Source organism: Arvicola amphibius, chromosome 1 (assembly GCF_903992535.2).
Source record: "Arvicola amphibius chromosome 1, mArvAmp1.2, whole genome shotgun sequence".
Classification (NCBI taxonomy): Eukaryota; Metazoa; Chordata; class Mammalia; order Rodentia; family Cricetidae; genus Arvicola; species Arvicola amphibius.
The window spans coordinates 31,052,240-31,068,939 of NC_052047.1; the positions used below are offsets into that span (position 1 = coordinate 31,052,240).

At 43.8% G+C, this 16,700-nt stretch overlaps 1 protein-coding gene across 1 annotated transcript in view; it reads right to left on the reverse strand.

The window, feature by feature from the left end:
* Atp10d (ATPase phospholipid transporting 10D (putative)) overlaps nucleotides 1–16,700 on the reverse strand; it is a 96,328-nt gene that overhangs the window by 15,592 nt on the left and 64,036 nt on the right. The window contains exons 13-18 of the mRNA XM_038330770.1: nucleotides 16,314–16,420; nucleotides 14,227–14,353; nucleotides 12,422–12,606; nucleotides 5,141–5,447; nucleotides 2,935–3,011; nucleotides 1,863–1,988 (exon numbers count right to left, since the gene is read on the reverse strand). Coding sequence (XP_038186698.1) covers nucleotides 1,863–1,988; nucleotides 2,935–3,011; nucleotides 5,141–5,447; nucleotides 12,422–12,606; nucleotides 14,227–14,353; nucleotides 16,314–16,420 — 929 coding nt within the window. The remainder of the gene's footprint in view (nucleotides 1–1,862; nucleotides 1,989–2,934; nucleotides 3,012–5,140; nucleotides 5,448–12,421; nucleotides 12,607–14,226; nucleotides 14,354–16,313; nucleotides 16,421–16,700) is intronic.

Genomic DNA, 16,700 nt, shown 5'->3' on the forward strand with positions numbered 1-16,700 from the left:
GCAGTGATGGGAATTGAGCACAGGGCTTTGTGCATGGTACACAAGCACTCATCCAATTGAACTGCAACCGCGGACCACCAAATAGCAAGATATTGCCGTCACCAACACCACAGATGCACCACCACACTCAGCACAGCGCCATAACACTTAGAAGACACCTTTCTACCTAGTGTTTGTGGAGAGGCATTATGGTCAGTTCCTACAAATCTACCCAGTTTGAATACATGTAGTTTGGGGCATTGGTGTGAACACCCATAGTATTCATTGATAAGTTGTCCAACATCAAAGAAACACAGTCTCAGAAATTAAGTCACTTTAGAGACTTCTCATCCTCACTCAGATCTCTGTGACTAATAATGTAATTACTGTTTGGCTAGGAAAATAAAGGGTAGACATTAAATCTGGAGTGAAAGTGACCATCTGTAGCTAGACAGCAGAAAGTAGTCCTTCCCTCGGGATGTCCTGCCCTCCATCTCTATGAGCTGCGGTGTCTCTCCCTAATATTAGTGTTTCTCAAACCTTGGGTTTAATAAGGGTGGCAATGAGGCTTGCATCCCAATAATGATACAGATAGAAAATGCAAAGATACTGCAGGGGGAACTCTTGGGAGAGTTCTAAACGCCTTCCTAAAAGTCCTTCCTAAACACCACAGATGACAATGTCTTGAACTTTCCCACGACATGCCACAGATCTCTCCAGGGAGAGATATTTCATATTTGAAATATTTCTGTAAGATATCTACTCTGAATAAATGTGCTACTTTGATTTAGAAAATAATTGAGAGCTTTCTAAAACTTCATTGTACTACAAGGGAGAAAACCCATCTTGACTCACAAACAGAGATCTAAATAAGACATTGTGGCATATCCTGAAGAGGATGAATGCATTTTCCCTAAAGATGGTAGATGGTATTTCAATCGAGTGATCCAATGTATGTCCCCTACTAACATGCTGTGCTTTTAAAGACCAAGAACAAGGGCAGCCTAAAGACCATGATGTCGCTACATAGTCTACCTGGAAGGAAATGAACCTAAGTGTGAGTGTGTAAGAAAGAAAACTGAAGTCCACTATTTTGTTCTATGTTTGTAATGCAACTTAGGATGCTGAAGTAGGAGGATATTACAGATTTGAGATGAACTTGAACCTCATAGTAAATACAAGGCCATCCAGGACTTAACAACTAGAGACCATCTCCCAAAATTTATAAAGTAAAAGAAAAGTAAGAAAGGAAACAGGGAGAGAGGGAGGGTGAAGGAAAGGAAGGAGGGAAGGAAGACAGGTATGCTTAATTTAAATGAAATAAGATTAGATATGAGGATTTCCAAGCAATTTCTGATTATTCCAAGCAAAAATCACACTAAAGTTCCAACATCACAATAGATCTGCAAAGCATAAATAGACTTTATGGGCGGGGTAGAAAATCCTTGAGTTTTCAGCTCTATCCCTCCTTGACAGAGGACAGGAGCAGTTACTTAGGAGCAGCAGATTTATTTATCTACTCATCAATTTACTTATTTGCCATCTCCAGTACCATGGAAGCAAACCTTTTCATTTTCTACTGACAACTTGAAACATTTCATAATCCTGCTTGTCACTATCTTTTTATGGAAGGTCAAAAATTGGATTTAAATGAACTAGTCAGGACTTAATGGAATGCACAGGGCCAGAGTGTGCTGGCAGATGGACAGGCCTAGCAATTTGTAGTCAACAGTTCACGCACACATTCCCAGATTATCTCTGGAAGGACATGAGAACGGCTTCTGGCTGTTCTCCAGGCACTAATAAACACAACCAGTCATCCCTGAGGCCACCAGGAGTGGTTGGAGTGGAGAGGGGGTGGCGAGTTCTCAGCAGGTACATACCACATTCTTGTAGAAAAAATAGAGAATCATATTGGAGAGTCGTGTGTAACACCAGTGCCCATGCACAAGAAGGAGTTTGCTGAGATGTCTGAATTGAGAGACGGCAAAGTCACTGGCCATCACAGCCTGCAAACAGGGAGAGAAGACTATCCTGAGCAACTGAACATGCTAGAACACACACAGCCTAGCAGGTATAGCTTGACAATCAGTAAACCCAAATCAGTTAACTTAACTTCCAAGTAGATCCAAAAAGAGAGACTATACATATACACATGCATATATACACACATACATACATACACACACATATACAACCACACATTTACACATATACATGCACAATATACATACATAATACACACATACATACATACACACATGCATACACCACACACATATACACACATACACATTACATACACATACATACTCACATACATATATACACACATATACACATACACACATACATTTATACATACATATACACAGTGTACACAATGCATACATACATACATACACACATCACATATACAATACACACATACATATACATACACACATATATAGATACACACGTTCACACATACATATATACACACATATACATATGTACATCCATATGCACATGTACATATACACATATATGCACATACATCCATACACACATGTACATATACACACATACAGAGAGACAGCAGACACAGTCACAACTTCCTCCTTCTCATTCTTTCATGTCTCCTTTCCTTTCCCTTCCCTCCCCGTCCTCTATATTTTACATGTTATGTATTCAAATTGTAGTAATTTTTTTCCAACGAGAATTTAGCAAGCCTATCACATGCCTACAAAGTAAAATCCTTTGATGTGCACAAGCTTTTTAAAAACAGAACACAGGAACACAGCAGAAACTGGCCAGGATCACATATTATTCACAAGTGACCAATTGTGGAACTGATGAAGGTCCAGCTTCTTTCACTCCTAACCCCAAAGCCCCACTGTCCCACCGCAATTTTATCAGAGAAGTCCCCTTAGTAGGCAGATGGTCATGATAGCTGGGTGTGTATGGACTCACCTGCATGCCTTCTTGACCTGAGACGCCTATCCCGATGTTGGCCACTTGTATCATGCTAACATCATTGGCACCATCACCTTCACGAGGCAGAAGGAAAGATGAGACACGTGTGAGGTGTAAACCGCAAATCCCGTGGCTATTCAAGTGAACAAACTGGTCCTTTGGGGTGCATCCCATTTTCCAGAGTTACAGGGAAACCAGTGAAGCAGAATTAAACGTAGCATCTCACTACCATTAGGAAAATTTCCAGACTCAATACTGTCTTCAAATCCTTCATGTTGTGTGTCTTAGGATTCTATTGCTGTGATAAAATTCCATGATCAAAAGAGAAACTGGAGGAGGAAAGGACATACTTCACCTCGAAAATCATAATTCATGACTGAGGGAAGTTAGAGCTGGAACTCGAGGCAGGAACTGACGCAGAAGCCATGGAGGATGCTGCTTACCGGCTTCCTCTTCCTAGCTTGCTTGACCTGCGTTCTTATCCACCCTTGGACTCATTTTCCAAGGGTGGCACCATGCACAATGGGCTGGGCCCTCCCAAAGTAATCACTAGTTAGGAAAATGCCCTACACGGCTTGCCTGCAGACAAATCTTAGGGACACACTCTCTCAACTGAGAATCCTCTTCCCAAATAAGTCTAACTCGTGCCAAGTTGATGACACACTATCCAGAACACTGCGAGACCTTCTTAGGCTGACCCTTCCCCATTGTGCATTATCACGCTACTTTCAATTTTCCAGACACCCTGCTCTTTCTGGTTCTTACACAGCCCATTTCTCTGGTTCTTTAACACTGTCCTTGTCCTTCCTACCTTGCTGAATATCATTTACCCAGGCTTTGTTTGCAATGTCTTTTTCTCTAGGAAATCTTTTCACGTCCCCTTTACGTCAGCTGCCCCACTAGGCTCCAGAGCCACCCTGTGGGCCCCATCCTCTCTAGCACATGGTTTTACAGTGCTGTCCAGAGTCACTGTTCCTACTGCAACACTAGAAGCCCCTTCAGGTAAGGAGCATGCACTGTCCTGAAACGGTTGCTGATTCTGAGCCCATGTGGTTTGTTAGGGTGAATTTATGGATTGGAAACTGAGGCCTGGAAGTCAACATCTTGTCTTCTCTGCCTCCAGTGATTGGTCAAGATGGGCCCATGATTTAATTAATGCAAAGGCCAAGGGTTTTGCTCCACCTTAATCCAGGTATCTGAATTATTCATTCATTTCCATGTATAAGCAACAGAAGGGTTGGATGGAACTCTAGGAACTGAACTGTAAGTGGCAAATCTTTTCCTTATTGTTTTTCAATAGCATTAGTTAACTGATATTTTCCACATTCACTTGCTTATTCGTTTGTGCTACTATGTACCCTCCTACTAGATGTAAGCTCTATAAGAAAGGTGTCAGGTACAGATACTGCTTTATAGCTATTGTCTGGGATGGGGGAATCCTGATACAAATATGTCACTCAAAAACACCCATTGAATGGACACTTTATTGTCCTTGTATAACTTAACTTTCCTCAAGGTAGAAATCCTGAAGTTTTCAGTTCCCGATTCAGTATTTAATTCTAGGTAACTAAGTTGATTTGGGGTTTAAGACATAGCCCAAAGAATATTATCATACTGTTCTATGCGTTCTGTCCCTAACACCATTTTCACAGCTGGTGATCACGGAGGCAGGAAGGGAGGGAAATGGTACTGACAGAAGCGGAGGGGAGCAAATGGTGTGGGAGGTTCTTCTGTCTATGTGTTGCTTTTATTGGTTAATGAATAAAGAAACTGGCTTGGCCTGATAGAACAGAGCTAGGCAGGGAAAACTAAACTGAATGCTGGGAGAAAGGAGGTGGAGTGAGAGAGAAGCTATGTAGCCGGGCCAGAGATGGACGCCAGAACTTTAGCTGGTGAAGCCACAGCCACGAGGCCATATACAGATTAATAGAAATGGGTTAAATTCATATGTAAGAGTTAGCCAATAAGAAGCTAGAGCTAATGGGCCAAGCAGTGATTTAAATAATATGGTTTCTGTTGTGATTATTTCGGTTCTGGGCAGCCAGGACGAACAAGCACCCCCCTTCAACAAGCAAAGTACAGCAGGAAAAGGAAATACAGAATTATAACGTTAGACGGAAGGAAGGACAGGCAAAGGATTAGCCCCTGGAGTCCCACAACGGAGAATGCCGGGCAGGGTGTCCACCCTCCCACCTCCACTCACCAATGGCCAAGGTCATCACGTGGAGATGGTTACGAACGAGTTTCACCACCTCACTCTTTTGAAGGGGCGTGGCTCGGCAGCAGACCACAGCTTGGCACCATGAGGTCAGCTCCAGGAACTGCCTCTGCACACTCTCCTGCAGGGCAAACTCTAGGGTCTTCCCAGTGATAACAAGTCCAGCCCGTCCAGAGCACTGGGGGTTGGGAGGACGACGGGAGTCCTTTCCTAGTGAGGCTGCCTCAGGAGAGACTTGAGTTCTCTTCTGAAGTTCTTTCAAAATTGTGCTCATCAGCATCTCACAGGCACCCTGGAACAAAGAGCGAGAGACAGTTAACCTTGGGGTGCCACTGGAGAATTGGCTCGATTTTTCATTCTCCTTCTCTAGCAATTGCTGGATCAGGGCTGCCTCGGGTAGTGAACCATGGGTTACTTTCAAAGAGCCCACTTCAAAACTTCCCAGCTTTGCAGTTCTTCCATGGGCTTCTGTGGACGTGAGGCAGGTTAAGAATGAAGAAGCACCTCAAACAATTCTCCAGCTAAAATGTCTATGTAGGATGTAAGTTCCAACACGTCAGTCCCATGCAGGTTCTCTGGTTGGCAGTCCAACCTCTATGGGTCCCTATGAGCTCAGGTTAGTTCGATTCTGTGGGTTTTCCTGTGATGTCATCGACCCCTCTGGCTCCTACAATCCTTCCTCCCCTCTTCTGCAGGATTCCCGGTGCTCTGCATTACTGTGTCACAGCTCTGTATTTCTGTCTTCTTATGGGACTCCGAGCAATGGGAGCGGGGCTGTCTCTGTCTCTTTTCCTGGCTTGTGGGACCTACTCCTTATACTGGGTTGTCTTGTCTGATTTTTCTAAGAGGGAAGTGCCTTGTTGCGGGATATTTAAGCAAACTCTGTAAAGATATGTTGCTGTTTTACCTTGTCTGCCTAAGGCGCCTGATTGGTTTGATAAAGAGTGAATGACCAAGAGCTAAGCAGGGGAGGTTAGGCGGGATTTCTGGGCAGAGAGAGGAATTCGGGATGAAATCTAGGCAGATGTCAGGGAGACTTGGAGCAAGTTGGGTGTACAAAATGGATGAGAGGTAAAAAAAGCCACGTGGCAGAATGTAGATGAATAGAAACAGGTTAATTTAAGTTATAAGAGCTAGTTGGCAGCAAGCCTAGGCTAAAGGGCAAGGTTTCACAATTAATAATAAGTCTCCATGTCATCATTTGGAGGCTAGCAACCCCAAAGGAAGTCTGACAGGAAATCCAACGACAGTGCCAAGTCTCACTTCAGCTTGAATATGCCATGCTTGGTTGATATTCATGGGCGGCTGCCTTTTCTGAAGAGAAACTGAAGAGGAGTGGATGGCGGGGGGAGCAGAAGGGAGGGACTAGGAGGAAAGGGAGGGGAAACTGGTGCGGTTGTAAAACATGACGATAATAAAAATCATCAAAAAGACTTTCATCAGGTAGGCTGCGTCTCTTCCCCAGAAGTGTATCTCAAGAGCCCCCAGGTGTCGTCCCACCAACTCCCAGCTGTTTGGCATTAAGCAAACACACAAGCTCTCTGAGCCTCAACCTTCCCATATGCAGAAGGCACATGCTACCTTCGTCCTAACAGTGCTGCCAGGACCAACTGGAATGCAGACATCTAAGGCAGGGAGGGACATTTTCATCTTCTTTCTGTTTAACACATTAATCTACTCATAAACATTTGCTGAGAAACCATATGAGTGAGCATTCTGGGCTTAGGGAACACATCCTCACGGAGCTTGCATTCTGGCCGGCATGTCCTTAGTGGTGTACAGCACATCAGGTTGGTGTGCCTCTGTGCTCTATAGGACACAGGAAATGCTTGACGGGCAGTCATCCCTTATGCTCTACTGGGCTTTTGTTGTTGCTGGTCTGGAGGCTGAACCTTGGGCCTTACACATGCTATGCACGTGCTCCATGGCTGAGCCACGCCCTCAATCCCCTAAGTCACATTTGAATCCTGTATTGTGAAAGAAAAAGCACATCCTGGCTAGAGAGGTGACTCAGCAGCCGAGAGCATTTTCTGCCTCTTGCAGAGGATCAGAATTCAGTTCCTGGCACTCACTAGAGGCTCACAGATATCTGTAACTCATTTCAGTGGGATCCGACATGTTCTTTTGGATTCTGTGTGCACCTGCACTAACACATGCATAAACTCACGCATGCAGAAGCATGCACACACACAGACATACAATTTAGGTCCTTTGAACACTCATTTAATATTTGCTGAAGGGATAACTACTCAGGATGCTTAGTAATCAGCTTGCCCGGAAAGCACTGCATCAAATGATCACTAAGGCTAGACCTCAGGTCTAGAATCAGGAGACTTAAATCTACACACCCAGTTTGAAATAGTTTGCTGATTGAAGAGCATCCCATGAGTAATTGTTTTTAACTTTTAAGTGCTGCCTACCAAGCATTTCTTAGCTTATAATAAAATACAAGGAACAAAGGAAAAGCAGGAACTGATAAGGAAGTATGATGCAACCAGGATTAATGACTTTGAGTGTAGTTTGAAGAGCACTGGGACCTTTAAGAGGTGGGGCCCTGTGGGTGGTCATGGGGTAATGACCTGAAGGAGTGGGCGCTGGTCTTTGGCAATGGGCTAGTCTACCAAGAACAGACTAGTTCCTCCTGAAACAGATGGGGAAAGGAGTTGGCCTGGTCTCTCCTTCCTCTCCTGCTTCCTCTCCTCCTGTGTGAGCTTGCTTACCTCTCACCATCTGTGCACAGAAGCCCATGTAATGCTCTCCTCCGTGGGACACCTACCAGAAGCTGTGGCTGGCACCTTGCTCATGAGCTTCCAAACTGTGGGCTAAATAAGCTCTTACCTTCTCTACAGCACTCAGCCTCACAAATTTAGTTACAGCGCCACAACGTACAGTCTAGGTCCAGCTTTACAATGGAGCTACCCAACTACATAACCTTGGAACGAATTTGACCCCATTTACCTCTACAGTCATGAAAAACACACACACATGCTCATTATTGATCAAAATTACAATAGTAAAAACTATTTGTACAAGTTTTTTTTTTTTAGTTTGGTGAAAATAATATGGCATAATTTAGAAAGCAGCATACTTGGTAGTCTTTAAAAGTCAGAATATTCAATGTGAGGTGGTGTTTAGGGGAACATAATATAACTACAATAATATAAGACAGTCTTTGAAGCATTAGTAGTATATGGGACAGTTTACAGTCTAGATATAATCTTCATAACAGAGCTGTGAATCACCTGTGTTGATCAATTGGCAATGTATCGTGTGTGACCACAGGCCTATAGGAAGTAAAACTGAATGCCCCTTGTGATAGCAATCACTCTTCATTACCAGGTTCAAGGTAATGCCATAATATACAACTCCAACTGTAGGAAGTGGCTGTTTCTAAGTAGTGTGCAAATCTCAGTATGATATAGAAGCATCTTGATGACGAAGAGACCAAATTCAATGCTAATCATTGTTTCATACTTGATAAAAATCAAAATACTCTGGTGTCTCTGCCTATAAAATGAGTCGATGTGTACTTGTTACAATTGTCAAGTGAGGCCATGCATGGAAAGCCTTCTAGAGCTTCTAATAAAGATGTTAGGTTATTCTTAGGAGTAAAGTTTTATAAGCATACAATGTAAACTGAAGGAGCAATCTTGTGTGTGTGAGGCAGTAAACAATGTTGGGACATGATAATGCGAACACACACACACACACACACACACACACACACACACTCCCTGAAGATGGACATGGTGAAGGGTTTTCAGTGGATACAGTTTTGCCTTCGCTTTGCCGGTAGTAGAGTTCATACAAATTTATGAAGTCACCGCACAGATATGACGTCAGAAATCCCAGAACTACCTGGCTGCTAAGTGTCTCCTTAGCATGTTACAGAAGAATTCACCACAAGATGGAATGGGCTTTGTGATCTGAGCCCTCTTTAGCTTTTGTGGACTCCCAAGGAATGAAGATTGGAAAGGGACATATTTACAGACTAGTGACTGAACCAAGAGTCACAAAACAAAATTAAATTATGCCCACTGATTTTTAAGCTGTATAGGAAATTCACATATAGGAAGCTAGTTATTAGTAGTAACAAATAGTGCACCAAATACTTCTTGAAGTGGTAGTTTTAAATATCTTCCAATATAAATTGTGTATTTATAAATAAATTTTATAATCCTGCTGCTTTTTAACAATCAACAGATATATATCTAGCTCTATCTGTCTGCCTATCTATCTATCTATCTATCTATCTATCTATCTATATCTGTTTTTTAAAAAAAATAGAAGAAAGGGTTTGACATGTTTTTATCACAAAGAAATGAGAAATGTGTGAGGGAGCAAATACACTTAATCTGATTTAAACATTACAGAATCCGTACATGGAACACCACATGAAACCCTGCTAATGTGTGTAATTTTTATTTTCAGGTACCAGCTAAAAATTAGTTTAGTTAAGCCAGAGAGACAGATCTGTCGGCAAAGTGTTTGCAAGCTTTAGCACCTGAGTTCAATGCCCAGAAGTGGGGTGAGAAGGCTGAGCATGGGGCTGCTTATGAGGCCGGCAACATGGAGGCAGAGCCAGATGCAAACAGGCAGATTCCTGGAGCTTGCAGGCAGATCAGTGTAATCCAACCAGCGAGCACCAAGCCAAGAAAGACCCAGCCAAAAACAAAACAAAACAAACAAAAAAGCAAAAAACAAAAACAAAAACCCCAAACCAAACAAACAAGCACACAAACCACACAAACCAAGGTATGGCCCCTGAGGACCAACACCAGAAGTTGACCTCTGGCCTTTGCATGTACAAGCACACTCATGCATATGTGTGCACACTTGTGTGCATGCACATATACACACAATTTTTTTTTAATACAAAGGGAAGCCGGTGCAGATATTAGAAACTTAACAGCACGCCAGTTAGAAGACCTAGCTGACTGACCCACTTAAAGTTATATTTATTATTTCCTAGAAATAAAACACTCTATAGCAACCTTTTCACTCTTCGGCGGCACTGATATTTGGACTAGAATATCTTTTGCATTTGGACTAGAATATCTTTTGCATTTGGACTAGAATATCTTTTGGTTGTGTGTGGGGGTTGTTCTGTGAGGTACAAGATATTTGGTAGCATCATTGACCTCTGATAACTAAAACCAATAGCATCCACCCTACCTCAGATGTTCCAAATACAATGTCTTCAGGTCTTGCCATGTGTCCCTAAGGACCAAAGTCCCTGGTTGCAAAGAGTAAATGACACATCTGACCTGAGCGATGCTAGGCCCTACTTCTCATGACGACACAGATCATCACGGCTGTTCTCACAGACATTGGAAGCGCTTTCCCGAGAAATGCAGGGAGTTGCAGGCCCATGAGGTATGCTACGTTATGCTTGGTTTCCCATGCATGCAGACTTGGAGCTATCTGGAAGGATGCTTGAACTGTCAATATGCTTTCTCTGAGGGAAGATTTTAATATTTTATTTTTTTCTAAAAGGCTTCCACATTGTTTGAATGTTCAAGAATTACCATGTATTATAATTCTAAGATTAAAACTTTTTTTTGTGTCTAAAAAGCTCTGAGTCAAATTAAATACACAAATAATTATTTTATTTTTCATTTGCTTGTTTACTGATTTAATGTGTGTGTGTGTGTGTGTGTGTGTGTGTGTGAGCGCGCACGCGTGTGCCCATGCCACGGTGTACGTGATGGTCATATGGCAACTTTCAGTAGTGAAAACTGGTTATCTCCTAGTAGGTTGGCTCCAGGGACCAAACTCAGGTCCCAGGCTTGGCAGCAGCATTTATAAGCACTAATTAATTTTATTTTTTTATTTTAGGATTCCAAATCTCTCAATAGACATTTAGCATTTTTTTAAAGCATTGCTGGCATTGAGACCATCTGCAGGAGGAAGTCCCGAGTCTACAGAACCCTTCACAAGACTGATGTCGACAGGGGACGTTTCCTCGTTTTCGCCTATGTCAAGGCATAGGTTTTCCTGTCCACAATGGGTGAGGAGGAAGAGGCCACACAGGGCAAATAACTCCCCAAGAACCTACACTTGGTCAGCAGTAGATAGACATTTTCCTAGCCACTCAGGGCACATCCATTTTGAGGCACCGAAACGACTCTGTCCCTTGCTGGTACTGGGTACTGACTGTTGATTATGTATTTTTTTATTTTTTTGGTTTTTTGAGATAGAGTTTCTCTGTGGCTTTGGAGCCTGTCCTGGAACTAGCTCTTGTAGACCAGGCTGGCCTCGAACTCACAGAGATCCGTCTGCCTCTGCCTCCCGAGTGCTGGGATTAAAGGCGTGCGCCACCACCGTGGCTGTTGGTTATGAATGTGGCCCCAGGTCTGCCATAAGAGAGAACTCAGTCTGTGTTGGATAAGGGCACTGTTCTCAAGATACATTACAGAGATGAGTGTCACTAGAGGCTTAGCCATAAAACAGCTACCCAAAATTGGCAGCGTCTGCAGAACCTGCTTCCATGAGGTGGCTACAGAGGACATCACAAAGTCAGGATGCTGTCACAGAGTGATGGCTTTCACACGGCAGCGAGGAGGCAGGTGGAGCTTTCAAGCAAAATAAACAGTATGTACACATCTCGGGATGTATCTCTCTGCTAGGAGCCGTGTGTGAAATGCCCACTTACTTATTCAAATATCCATCCTAGTGATTAACTGTAGCTTAAACAAACAAACAAACAACAAATAAATAAATAATGGGCTATCCAAAATCTTTTCAACTAGCTTTGCTTTAGCACCACATCCCCTTCATTTCTACAAATGTTGAGTATTCTTAGGAGCAGTATCTAAATTTACCACTAGAGGGCAGGATTACACTGAGAGCCTAATTTTAAAATTGATCATAAAAATATCTAGTTACTAACAAAAATTACTACCTTCTTCCAACTTGAAATGGAGGTAGGTCCCTGTCTCAAAAATTTCATATATATAGATATATTCTCATTTTTGTCTGTTTTGTCAACTCCCTGGCCATACAGTGAGAATGGGGAGAGGGGTACCCCAAATAAAAAGGGAAGGCCTTTTTTTCTAATGCTTGTATTCATCCATGATGCCTCTGAATAAGGCTTTTAGAAAAACTATGGTATCCTCCCCAATACGAGCAAGGTCACCTGGGAGCATAACATCGAAGGCTGAAGACGGTCAGATGAGCTTTCTTTTTCCTTGCATACATCAATCGCCCCATGCCCCATCGGCTTTTGAGTTAAAAGAGTATTTGGCTCAGCATCATCGTGCATACTTTACTCTGTGTATTGAGGATGAAGAGCTTGTCATCTGGCTCCAGGAGTTTGCATGCATAAGCTATGTTGACAGCTGTCTCCTGCTTGTCCCCTGTCAGCATCCAGATCTTGATGCCAGCTTTGTGAAGGGCTTCTATTGTCTCAGGAACTCCCTCCTGCAGACGGTCTTCAATGCCGGTAGCACCTGAAAAGTAATCAAACCGCAAAAAAAAGGTTGCTTAGAAATCAGAGCCAGCTAGGACTCAAGAGGCCACTCATTGAATCGTATCCATGGGACACTCAGTCCTGAACTATATATAAACTGCTCCAGCAGCTTCCAGAGAGCCAAAGAAAGCAGCTGAGTAGACATAAAATACTAAGGATTGTGGAGTTATCCAACTCATTCTCCTTTTGGCTCATATTCTTATCTACAAATTAAAAAGCCGATTCTCTGCTTTGAATAACCTTGCCCTGAGTTCTACAGTTCTATGAAACTTCCAAAGGTGAGGGCAGGCTCTTAAAGAACCCTCTTGGCGACAAGATACAATGTCTGTTAGGGATGCTCCCCCCACCCCTTAAGACAGGGTTTCTCTGTGTAACAGCTCTGTCCTGGAACTCGTTCTGAAGACCAGGCTGGCCTCGAACTCACAGAGATCTGCCTGCCTCTGCCTCCTGAGTGCTGGGATTAAAGTCGTGTGCCACCACCGCCTGGCTTGGATGATCTTTCGTAATGTCAGTGCACAGTGTCCTTTTCTGGAACTGGATGCAGCCCAGACGTGCTTTGGAATTCATGTCTTTCCCACCAGTGATGTGGTATACATTTTCTATTTTGCAATACCTGTTAGTCACACATATTTATATTCCTATAGAAAAACTCGCAGATTTTCATGCTAATTAGAGTATCAATACTAAAAATAGCGCTACATCATTTCGGGTGTGATTTTGCTGCCAAATGAGTTTTGGCATTAAACCCAGAGTCTTATTTCATTTGCAAATGCAGATTAGGAAGCATGCATCTAAGCTACTTAGCCATCATAAAGTAATTATTAATGTTTTAAAGGTACATGACAATATACTTGACAGATTTAAGTGAGATCATGTTTCTACCTAGACTGAGGCATGGAGCTCAGAGGGGCTCTCTTGGCGCTCAGTCCTTCTATCAGAATCTACATCTCATGCTCCGAGCAGTGTTTCGGAACTGGATGGCCCCTCAGAGTGACTCAGCAGACTTTCAGCAACTCCAGTGTCACGGTCACATACAGACCAACAGCCCTGGACTGTTTCTAGTTCTTTAAGTGATTCTCACCCTGATATGAGAGATGTCCATTGTGCAGTTTGGGTTGGGATCAGGAAAGAGAAGAAGAAAAAGAGCCTCCAAGCTCACTTGCAGGTACAGAATAAAGGACATGGACGCTATATGTGGGGGAATGAGCTTCTTGCTCTTCAGCTCATGTCTAAGCCTTTGAGCAAGAACACGTCACTGCGCTGTTCTGGGTCATAGTTCTTCTAAATAAGACATATGTCTGCTGTAAAGATGTAAGAAGACAACATATATCTGAGACTTCACTCAATCCCTTGCAAGACACTTACAAAACCCTCCTCTCAGACTCGGATGTTTGTTTGGCTTTACACTCCAAGAATGCCTACCCTGTTCCCACCATAGGCAAACCGAAGTGGACCACAGGTCTGAAGGCACTGAACACGAGAAGAGATCAGAGCGGACACAGTAGTGAGAAGCACGCATGCTTCTAGATCAAGGGGACTGGAGAAGAGTGGATTTATAGGCGAATCTCTCTGCTCGGGGGCTACAGCACCTTTTCCCTACCGAGTAACGTGAGTTTGGTCTCCAGTCGCATGGCAGACTCAACTAGCAGTTCTTCCCTGTTGTCGATACTGGTTTCAGCTAAAAAGTGATCCCTCAGCCACTCTGTATATTCAGGGTCACTCATAACCTAGGAGAGGAAGAAAAGAGGCCAGGAGTCAGGCCATTTAACTTTGCAGTATCTTGCCAGGACTGACAGGTGGCAAAATTCCATGCCAACAACTTCATTACTAAATTTCCCACTCTGGGCCCACTTGTGTCTGACCCATATCCCTTCAGCACAAAGACACTGGATTCCCAAACTCTGATCAAGCAAACGCAAGTCTGCTGATGGAGAAATATCACAGCTTAGACTTCTCGGGACATTTTAAGCATGATCTTTGGTAAAAGGGGCTTAACCTATTTAATTAAAGCAGGACATAAGAAGGTGGAACAGGCCTCTTGTTGGTGGTTCAATCTGGGAGCATTCTAATGGTGCAGCTAAGAAAATGTCCTCAAGATTGTTTATTTGAGGGATGCCCCAGCCACCAGCACATCAGAGGTCTTTGAAGATTCATTCATATGGTTAAGCTTCAGAAAAGGTAAAGTGAGAGGTGCCCTCTAGGAAACCAAGGTCTTGAACCTAACAAAACTTTACACAATTCTTGGAGAAGGAACCAGAGTCTTCCTATTTTTAGTTGCCATCACGGGTGAATTTGCATTTCGGGTCTTAAAAGCAGGGCTGAGTGGAGGGGGCTAAGCAATTTTTCTCCCATATACTCCTTTTTTTCCTGCCAGGTAATTTGATCTGGGGGAAACATACCATCTATTGGACTACATCCAAGTGAGAAGCCAGAGCATGAACTCCCCGCTCTTCCTGAGTTGTACCATAGCGGCATTTGATCCTTCATGCAGCTCGTTGCCTGGGTTCCTTGGAGGTCCCAACAGAGCTAGTTCCACTTTGCCTCCCACAATAACTAAGAACTAGTCAAATGAGAGGTTTTGGCAATAAAAGTCCCCAAATCACTCCTGAGGCTCTGGTTATTTCTTGCTATTCAACCTTTCATTTAGAAATGACAGGCCGTGTCTCAAGGACTGCTTTCGGTAAAGAACAGCCAAAACTGGGGGAAAAACCTGCCAAGATGAATTGAAAGATCAATTTATGGGCAGATAGAAAACAAGACAAAGCAAACCTACCAACGCTTTGTGAGAGAAAAATGAAGGCTTCTCTCTGGTTATTTTTTTCAAATCACATTTAACGCTAACTAGGGGGGGCATTATACAAAAGGTTCTGGGGGAAATATAATAAGATGTTGGGATTTTACTTCCAGAAAAATAACTGTTTCCACGCAAAGCCCCTTGTATGTAATGTGGGATGCATGAGAGGTGCAAGAATTCTGAGATTAGAACACTCAGGTACCTGCCAAAAACCTTTGGGGACACAGAAACCTAACCCAGTAGTATATAGAATGGAGAGGCTACATAAGGGGACCCTTGTTAAGTCGGGAGTGAAACCCCAGCCCCCAGCATCCATCCCAGCCCCCCCATCCATCCCAGCCCCCCCATCCATCCCAGCCCCCGGCATCCATCCCAGCCCCCACCCCCCGGATCCATCCCAGCCCCCCCCCCGCATCCATCCCAGCCCCCCCCCCATCCATCCTAGCCCCCGGCATCCATCCCAGCCCCCGGCATCCATCACAGCCCCCTGGCCTGGGAGTTTCATTGGTCTGGACTTCAAATCCCAGGATACCAGGACCCGACAGGAGGGTCAGGACCACCCCCACAGGGTATTTAAGTGGGCTCCCAGAGGAGAAGCACGTGGTTCCGGGTTTTGCATGTGCTCCCCGTTTTCCTGTCTCCCCACCATGCGCTCGGCCACCCGAGAGAACCGTATTTAATAAACGGATGGGCATTTTAATTTGGTTTGATCTGACCTAATTGGATTTCTTTGCGCCAGTGGAGCTGCCCGTCTTAGATTTTTTTTCCTAACAGCCCTAGTCCAAGGAACCTCCCTAGTATCTGGACTGGAACTGAGGTCTAACGCCCACTCATTTTCAGTGATGATGGGCAAACCAGAAGTGGCGAGCCTGGAGTACGCTGGGCAGTCTCACCTTCTTAGCGATACACAAGGTGCGCAGCCCCCGTTTGGCGTACTCATCCAGGTGGCTCTGAGTCTTCTCCCTTATTATTTTCTGCTGCTTTTCCAGGTTTGTTCCATCTGAAACCACGAACAGAAAATCTTTATTCCTGCCAGGCTGCCCAATTAGACTTTTTTATTCCCTTTGAAAAATGACAGTTTAATCCATAATAAACAAAAGGCATTTTTGCTTTGAATCTCAACTGTGTGTCTAGGGAAGGAAGTCAGCAGCAGAATTCTTCACTTTGATTCTCTCTTCCTGGGCAGAGGAAGTGGCAAAGCTTTGATACAAATGCTGTCATGATGGGTCAGCCCTTCCTGTTCTCCTGGGCACACCTCCCTTGGTAGGCCATGGGCTCGT